The sequence below is a fragment of the Helianthus annuus genome, chromosome 7 (assembly GCF_002127325.2).
Source record: "Helianthus annuus cultivar XRQ/B chromosome 7, HanXRQr2.0-SUNRISE, whole genome shotgun sequence".
NCBI classification, from domain to species: domain Eukaryota; kingdom Viridiplantae; phylum Streptophyta; class Magnoliopsida; order Asterales; family Asteraceae; genus Helianthus; species Helianthus annuus.
The window spans coordinates 5,120,714-5,130,082 of record NC_035439.2 but is presented as its reverse complement, the minus strand read 5'-3'; the positions used below and the strand labels follow the sequence as shown (position 1 = coordinate 5,130,082).

The 9,369-nt window shown below is 34.8% G+C and overlaps 1 protein-coding gene across 6 annotated transcripts; it reads left to right on the top strand.

Moving 5' to 3' along the window:
* Window positions 1-4,123: 4,123 nt before the first annotated feature.
* On the top strand, window positions 4,124-7,392 carry LOC110867686. Of its 6 annotated transcripts, none has more exons than XR_004863190.1 (5): window positions 4,124-4,569; window positions 4,792-4,867; window positions 5,867-6,138; window positions 6,404-6,538; window positions 6,879-7,392. XR_004863190.1 is itself a non-coding variant. In XM_022116692.2 (5 exons), exons 1-4 carry the CDS (start codon window positions 4,432-4,434, stop codon window positions 6,067-6,069), a joined length of 336 nt encoding a protein of 111 aa, XP_021972384.1. In that variant the 5' UTR covers window positions 4,124-4,431; the 3' UTR covers window positions 6,070-6,138; window positions 6,879-7,392. The 6 variants fall into 6 exon arrangements, 1 of the variants encoding a protein (XP_021972384.1); XR_002551771.2 differs by having other exon boundaries at window positions 4,792-5,947; window positions 6,029-6,138; XR_004863188.1 differs by adding an exon at window positions 6,616-6,658 and having other exon boundaries at window positions 4,792-6,138.
* Window positions 7,393-9,369: the final 1,977 nt, after the last annotated feature.

Sequence of the window (9,369 nt, the reverse complement as noted above, 5' to 3'; positions counted from 1 at the left end):
TCACACCCGATGAGAAAGAGTCTGAAAAGAACAAAAAGGGAATAGGGTCTGAATACCATCAAGTTCCACCACCGTTGGAGAATAATTATACATTCTATGATGGCGAAAAAGTGGAAAAAGTAATCAACATGGTTGACCAGTTACCCGATAACATCGATGTGACTTATACCAAATCTGATGATATCAGTGATTCAGAGGTGGTAGGTAAGGTTGTTGAAAGCGTTTTTCAAGAAGAGTCGGTTGATACAGGTAAAACTGAATCACAAGATGAAAATGAAGGAAATTTTCATGATGGATATCTGAAAAACACAAAATCCAAGAAAAATTTGAATGATGATTCAAAGGGATTGGTTTATACCATGATTAGATCGGACAAATTATTCTTAGATGTTGTATTTCCGATTCAAAATGTGATTTCAGATAAAATTGATCAAGTTTTCAAAATGGTTGAGATTGAAAAATCTGAAATTTCAAAATTTGCTGGTAAAGGTCACAAAACTTTTTATAACAAACCGGGTGTCAAAAAGAAGAACATGAAGGCTGGGTTGGGTTATAAAAAGACACAAAATTGGAAGAAAAATGAAGTGCCAAATTATCAGGCTAAATTGAGTTTTGTTCGAGGAAACAGTTTAGCTGAAGAGAAAGAACTCAAAATGAGACAGTCTAATGTTGAGTTTGAGGCACAAAAGAAAAAGCAACAACCACAGGTCAAAGATGTGTCCATGAGAACATGTTTCAAATGTGATCAAAAAGGACATCTTGCACGCAAGTGTCCAAATCTAAAACCTGTGGATGTTGATCAAAAGAAGACTGATGCTGAGAAACAACAATCTGAGAATGTGAGACAAAGGTCAACCAAATTTGATTCGAAACAAACTTGGATGTATAACACAAATAAGTTTGCTTCAAATCAAAATTGGAACTCAAACCCGAATATGTTTGATTCAAGACAGACCTGGAATTCTCACACACCCAGGTTCAGAACAACACAAAGTTGGAAAACATCAGTTGATATGACAAAACCCCAAGAGGTTTGGAAACCAAAAGTTGTTGTTCAAAACCAAAGTGTTCAAAAAGATTCACATTTTTACAAACGAGGAACACCAAAAGGTCAGACATGGTCTGTTAAGAAATGTGTTGATTTGATAAAAGATGAGAATGTTGGAATGAAAACTGAGAAACAAAAACAAATTTGGAAAATAAAAACTGAAACAATAAGTTCGACTTCTGAGGTGAAAATGTCTGAGGATTCAATTTCAATTGATTATGATGCAAATTTTCCACCACTCAAGGCTGAAAACTTTAAGATTCAAGTTGCTAGAGTCAAGGTTACACCCAAGGCTGATGAGGCTTGGGTGGACACAATGTTTGATTAAACAATTTGAATTGCCGGAGCTTCCTTTATCGCGAAGCATGAATCGGCATCTTTAGTCAATGAAAATTATTGTGTAGTATTTGATAAAGTTTGAATGTGCAGGTGCTCAAGAATTCTGAAGATTGTAAGATTCAAAGTTGGAGCAGCCTGGCACACCAAGAGGAGGAGAAGGCTGCTGGACCCTGTGTTGGTTGAAACAGGGAGTTTATGTGTTTTTTCTGTACATAAATAAACATTATTTCAAAACCCTAAAAATTTAAAAAAAAAATTAAAAACCAAAAATATGTTTTTAGTTTGTTAAAATTTGAAAAACCAAAAATATGTTTGTTTTTAATTTTTGTCAAAAAAAAAATAGAAAATTACAAAAATATGTGTTGATTGAATACGCTGAAACCCTCACGGCTGAACAAACATGATTACTTTCACCAGATTGAAAAACGGTTTTCAAACTGTAAAAATCAATGTGTTGTAAATCATGGGGGTACTCTATGTTAGATTTTCTGCAAATCAGAGCACTTTAAGCAGAAAATGGATGGCGAGACAAAGCTATCAGTGTCGGTTATCAAATTTCTTTAATGATTTTGCATTTTAGGGGGAGAAAATTTGTCAGAAAATACAAAAACATTAGAAAATTTGAAAAATACAAAAACATGATAAAATTCAAAAATTTGAGTTTTTGTGTAAAAAGAGGAAATGATAGTACATCAGTAGACAGTTACAGTATGCTAAAGAATTGTAATGATTGAATAGCGTTAAACAGTCTCACTGATGATATGTCGATAGGTTTTTATACACTTAGTAAACTTTTTCGGGATATAAACCTAAATTCAAACACTTGCTTATTTCGTGGGGAACATTACTTGGATATATAGGTAACCCCTGAAATCTCGTTTGAAAGGTCTCGTATTCTGATATACTAGGTTTTTATACTCTATGATGTCTGGGGTATTATTCCGGGACTTCTGCTGAATGGAAGTTCTGACCTAGTCCTTGGATAATACTTTCACCAAATGCTTGAAACATAGCATAAACCCTCAGCATGCAAATGAAACAATAAAATTGATAGTCGCTGCTGTTGTAACCAAAAGATCCTCTAAAGGGGACATACTGAAAAGTCGAAACTGATATCTCTCTGCGCATACGGAAGTATCGACCTGAGATCCCTCAGTCCTCGCATACCTAATTTATGTACAGATATCATTGTAGTATAATTACTTGTAAGACTGAATATTGAGATTCTGGATACGGGAGTATATTCAAGAGGTGGGACACATGATTGAGTTAAGTTTCTTAAAACATCTAATTCGTATCCTGAATTAATTGAAATTTGTGTGAAAATTTAAGTGGATCAGTATATCGACAATCTAAGTGAATTGTTTAATTCTTAAAGTGAAATTAAGCTCAACGGTACTTGTAATTTGTCAAAAACTGATATGATCCTCTGACGCATACTCAAACAAAAATATTATCTGTAAATATGTTTGTACATATTTCTTTACTGCTTTATATTTTCAGAAAATACAAAAAGATTTTGATTTCTGCGTTATTTTCGACAACCGATGTCTGACATGCTGAGTTTCAAAATCTAAGAAAGCTGATTGTGTTTCTGAAAATAAAACAAGTTCATTAATTTGATACTTGATTTAAAATCAAAAATTTCAAAAACAGTGTGTGATATCTCCGAGGTCACTAACTTGAACTTGGATGATAAATTGTGAGGGAGTTGGATTCTTTAACGCTGCCATATCTGTTGAGTTGATTGATAGGGGGAGTGGATTAGAGAATTTAATTAAATGATTAAAACATTGTTACTTATAAATGTCTGAGAATTGCAGATGTTATACCAGACTACGATCCCGAAAGCCGAGTCTAAGGGGGAGTCTGAAGACGAGCTCAACGCAAAGGGAAGCGTGCAAAGAGATATGTATCATTCCTAGAAGAGCTTGTAACTGGAAAGCCAGGTGTCGATCCCAAAAGCACGGAAGCTTGACGAAAGGGGGAGCCTAATGAACTGAAGAGTTTACCGAAAGGGGGAGCTGAAGTTAAAAACAGATCCACGGGGATTCTGTTCAAACAAAAGAGAGTCTACGTTGATGAAGACGTGTTAAAGCTTCAAGAAGACTCAAAGAGAGAAAGACAAGACGCTACGAGATTGACTGCGGCAATATCCAAGGGGGAGTCTGTTAGTACATTCATGTCTATAGCCTTCGTCAATCCGAGCCGTAGCGAGAAACAGAAGAGATTTACATTGTTATAATTAGTGATAACTAGACAAAAGGCAAGATGGCATAATTGTAATAATGAGAAATCTCATTAAATGCCTTTGACTATAAATAGGGAGCTTTATGTTTAGTTTATAACTTTTGCTTCATTTGTCACTTGGAGGTTTCTAGAGCTAGAGAGAGAAACTAGAGAGAGAAAGTGACATCGTGATTCAAGGTTCTTGTACGTTTTCAGATTTGAGTAATAGAATCACGTTTATATTACATCACGTGTTTTAGGTCGCGTTCGTGTACGGATTCCGCACGTTATACGTACGTTTCGCAATCGTTTCGGAGTCAAAACCGGTCCAACATATAGTACCAGTATTTTACCCACATTTAATTTTAAAAAACCGCTACTGTCCCGATTCCATACAATACCGCATCAAACATTTTAGATACAAGTACCCATAGTTGACGATTTTTGGTCCCAATATTTAGTATTAAAAAATTAGAAAATAGTGTTCTTTTCTTCCTAACATTTTCACCCATAAAATTTCCCTCCCAACCCAATCCAAAAATTTGAGCTCCCCCCAAAATTTTCTAAAAGCAAACAAATCCACAACCCTAGCTCTCATCCCACAAGTTTGCAAAATCACCGTTTCAATTTTTCTAACCAAATCACCCCCAAAATCGATCACCAAATACTACTCGCACCAAAAAAGCACAATGACGGATCTGAAACCGAACATCCAACCATCATCTTCTCTGGCAAGATCTTCACATGGTGCTGTAGTTCAATCGTTCTCTATTTAAAATCAATTCCAGTAAAAGAATAATCGACGGTGTTGATTGATGGTTCGGATTCGAAGGTTTCGACATCAATACGGTTTCGAGCGACCTGAGGCGCCACACTCACTACGAAACAGTCACCTTCAGTTGTACACTTCTTCTTCTTCTTCTTCTTCTTCTTCTATATTTCCATCTCCACAGGTTTGTACTTATTGCGATTTAATGGATTATTATTAACTGAAGTGTTCTTAGATGATTCGGTCGATGAATATTGCATTTGACAAGTGATTCAACTGACTAAAAGCAAATATAGGCACAATTTTGATTTTAGGGTTTTGATTATTAAAGTTTAAAATTACGTGTATGTGATTGTTCCTTTTTTTTACTTTTAGGTTTTTTATTTTAGTGGGTTTTATTTTTTAGGAGGTCATGAAGCCATATTTCATGAAGTACTGGAAAGCAGCCGGATTACACACAAAACCTTCACTGGCCATCGGTGGTAAGGCCCCATCATTTTTATTCTAATGCCCTGCAATATAGTTGCTATGTTAAATTATGTGAAGTACAGTAATCTAGTGTTAGATGTCTGATGTATTTTCCATTCTTGTTTGATTGTCTGTGTTGGCAGTCAGGTGCAAGTTAGGAAAGTGATGTGAATAGTTATTTACCAGACATATGTAAAGTCACAATTAGAGAAGAAGTGTAGAGAAACAAGGTCTTAGAGGATAAGAGTAGTTACATTTTGTATTAGTGGATGTAGCAATATTGCTATAAACATGAAACATCATTTAAAAGGGGAGGTTTGTAGGTGCTTGCTTGACTTTCGTGTTAGTGTTCTATTAACTTCTGATGTAATGCATTCGGATGTCCATCCACCTACAAAGGCGTCTATCTTGAGGAACAAGCACAATAAGCAAAAAAAAAAAAAAATAGCAGACTTATCAAAATAGATTTTGGATTCTAAAGTAATATAAAGATTAAGTTACAAAATAGATTTTGCTCACCCTTTTTTTGATGATAGGAAAGAAAGCTTAAGTTACAAAATAAATTTTGGATTCTAAAGTAATATAAAGATTGTGGTATTTGTGTATAGATACTAGTGCTCTAGTGGTGACTACGGGTATTTAAGTTCCACCTTTGGTGGGCACGGGTGAGTTTTCCCCTCCATGTCTCAAGTTCGAGTCTGGGTGATAGGGGTTTCTCATTGAGAGGTTTAAATTGGGGATTTATTGTGCGAGGTGGCTCTCTAGCGCGGACCCGGTTAAGACAACGTATGCTAAACCTCCCGACATTCGCGAATAATTCACCCCTTTCAAAAAAAAAAACAATAAAAAAATAAAGAATGTGGTATTTGTGTATAGATGCAAAACTTGTAGCTGCATGAACAACAAATAGGTTGTTTTAAATAGATGAAACTTTGGTATTAGCATGAGCTTTTGTTAGGGATATTTTGGTCGTCTGAAAGTTGGCAGGCATATAGTTGGCTCTTTATTTGCAGAAGATATTAGACCACTCGGTATGGTGGAGTCCAAGCCCCGTCGAGGAGCGGCGCCACCCCTCCACACAGATACGTTTACAGGTTAATATTATTTAAACTAAATAAATAAAATATTCTAAGCCTTATTATCAGATATTATTTGATTGAATGCTGCAATTGAAGGGTCGCGCGTTTATGGCGCTAAGGGAGATGTTCCAATTTAAGATGTGCCAATCAGTCACGCGAACAACCTGAACAGATTTCATTTGAGGCATTAAACACTCCAGCTAAAGGTATAATCGCTATTTCGAATTAGTTTCGTTGATTGTAAACAAAATTTTCACTCTAGGGCTTCGTAATTGAGTCCTGTTTGTACAACAGCTATCTATTTCCAATAGACGTATATCACTATAATACACATTTACATATTCAATTAAGGAGAATTGTGTTCCCTGAAATTATGTGATTAGTTTAGTATAATTCATGTATTTTATTATATCTAATGGGTGTGTATTTTTAATTCTTTAAATTGTTTCTGATGTTGATCTTTTTTTGTAGCCTTTGGTACTTGGGGGGTTCCTTTCAAGGTAGTGATGTTTCTATGTCTAAAAGCATTAATAATTTTCTGAGTTGTGGCGGAAGTCAAATAGCTAAGAAAAGTTGATAAACCTAATAGCCAAAATCTTTTCATAGGTATGTAAACTAATCTAGAGCTCTCTGCTTTTTAGAAAGGTTGGCTTCATTTTGTTTTTATAAACTTAAATATACAGGTATAGAACACCACTCATTGACAAACCTAGAAATGAACAACGGGTATGCTTTAGTTATAGTTTGTGAATTCATCTGTATATTCATCCGTTGTATACCCCAAATTGAAGTCATTTAGTTTATGCCCACTAGGGTTAGACCTTGGTTAACCTGTCCAATCAAATATATGTTTCTTTGTTTTCCTCTTTTGTACTTTAATATATAAATTGCATTTTTTCCAACTTGGATTCATGAAACTAACATTTTAGTTAACCTTTCACAACAGGCGAGCGATCACCATTTCTAGAATCGGAAGAACGGGAGTCAGGCAAAGGCAAGAAAGAAGTGAAAGCAAAACTTGTGAGTTATTTGTACACGTGTTTCCATCTGATAGGCGAGCATGTATACGGGCATGCTTTTATTGTGATGGAGCAGTTCAAAAAGAAGCTCGGATCTCATTGATGTCGGGCGGCTAGTCATTGATTGAATTGTTCAGAACTTGAATTTGGGAATTTGGTGGCTGGTCATTGATTTTGCAATGAAATCTTGGAGCATTCCACAAAGGCAAAACAACCGGATATAAATTTGCAGCACTTTCAAAGTCTAAAAGCAATGAGTATATGGATTCAAAGACAACAACCTATTATTTGTTCTTAGTTTATGTGTAAAGGCATTCCCTTTGCAACTTTTGTAGATAGGTCTTGATTAGAAGTTTGTCTTTAATTAGTTTTTAAGTTGAAAACTTATGTATGGATTTTGGTTTATTGTTGTTAATATTATTTGGTTTTTAGATTTTCTCATGGTTACTGCTGTTTTAATTTTACCAAAATTTGAAAATAAAATGTCTAATTATACGAAAATGGCCATATAAAGACACGATAAATATGTGTGACAAAAAGTTAGATAATAGCCACATTTAAATTATAAAGTTTCACGTGGCTATACGTAATAGTTAGCCACACTTTCGTCGGTTTTTTGTGGCGGAACCATAACAAAGGTCATGGAAAAACAAACTATGTGTGACCAAATGTTAGATAATAGGCACACTTAAAGCTACAAAATTTCATGTGTCTATACATAACCATTAGCCACACTTTCGTGATATTGTTTTTTGTTTGTGTGACGAAATTATAGCAAAAGTCATGGGAAAAACAAATATGTGTGACCAAAGGTTAGACAATAGTAACACTTAAGATTACAACATGTGGCTATACATAACTATTAGCTACACTTTCGTGATATCGTTTTTTGTTTGTGTGACGAAATTATAGCAAACGTCATGGGAAAAACAAATATGTGTGACCAAAGGTTAGACAATAGCCACACCTAACATTACAAAAATGTTGTGTCTAGTAAACGTTTTTAGCCACACCTACAATAAACTAATGTAACTATATAATAGAATCGGCCACAAAATGTCACAATGTTTTTGTTTATGTGACGAAATTACAGTAAATGTCATGGTAAAAACAAATATATGTGACCAAAGGTTAGACAACAGCCACACCACAGTCACTTTGTTTCTTAGTTGTGTGACCACATGATAGAAATCACCATAAGAAAAAAATATGTGTAACGAAAGGTTAGACAATAGCCACACTTAAAATTACAAGATTTCGTATGGCTATTAATAACCATTAGCCACACCATAGTCACTTTGTTTTTTGTTTGTGTGTCTGTATAACAGAAACAACCACACTTACAGTAAGTTCATGTGACTATATAATAGAAACGGTCACACTTATAATAATTCATGTGACCGTTTCTACCCTTTAGCCACACTTAAAGGGCAAAATGCTTGATAACAACAACCCCTTTTGCCACACTGTTTTTTAATTGATGTGGCTAAAACAAATGTTTTTTGTAAGTTATGTGACTATATAGTAGTAACGATCACACTTAAAGTAAATACATGTGGCCGTTGCTATCCTTTTGCCACACTTAATGGAGAAAATGTAAGATTTTAACCTAAAATGTTTGTACCCTTTAGCCACACTTTTATGTTCTACGGCCACTAAAAGGTGTGTGTGACGGTATGATACCTACGATGACTCGAGCTTTGGTCACACTTGACCTGAAAAAAATATGTGAGACGAAATACATATAGTCACACTTTTTTTGTGTGACTGTATTGCGAGAACCGCGAGAACCATTGTGAACACATGGCATTATTGTAAATACATAATAAAAATTAAATCAGCTGCCTCTCCTCCTCCTGGACTTCAAACATCAGATTAAACTATCATTTATATTCAGTTCACATCCATTCATCATCTCAGATCCAATCTCTACACAATTAATCAGCTCAGTTCACGTCACACTCCAAATCCCCCAAAATTCATCATCTCGATCTTATAATTCATCATGAATTCGTCATCAAAATTAGTATATATCAGTGCATTAACAACATAATCACCGATTGCACATTTGTATTCCAGTCTAAATTAGGGCAAAACGATCGTAATGCACAGATAGGGATAATCGGAAGAGCACAAGTCATCCAACGGACTATCGATCCTCTGTTGCACCGTTCCGTGAAATTGTAAGTTCATACACCTTGTTTTGTACTCGTATATGATAAAACAACTATCAACAGTCGATTCAGACATGTTATTATGTGGTTATTACATTTAAACAGTTGTTTCATAAATGAATTATTGAAAATCGTGGTATAAATATGATTTTTGAGTGAACAGAAGGGCTAATGTTGTGATGAACTATGTGTAATGTGATTCTGATGTGTTGTTTTCTGTATTTTTTATTAAAGAATGCTGTTA

Coding starts and splice junctions, on each gene's coding strand:
- LOC110867686 (XM_022116692.2), top strand. CDS start 4,432: ATGGTTCGGATTCGAAGGTTTCGACATCAATACGGTTTCGAGCGACCT. Junction 4,868..5,866: donor ACCTTCACTGGCCATCGGTG/GTAAGGCCCCAT, acceptor CTTTATTTGCAG/AAGATATTAGACCACTCGGT. Junction 5,948..6,028: donor CCACACAGATACGTTTACAG/GTTAATATTATT, acceptor CTGCAATTGAAG/GGTCGCGCGTTTATGGCGCT.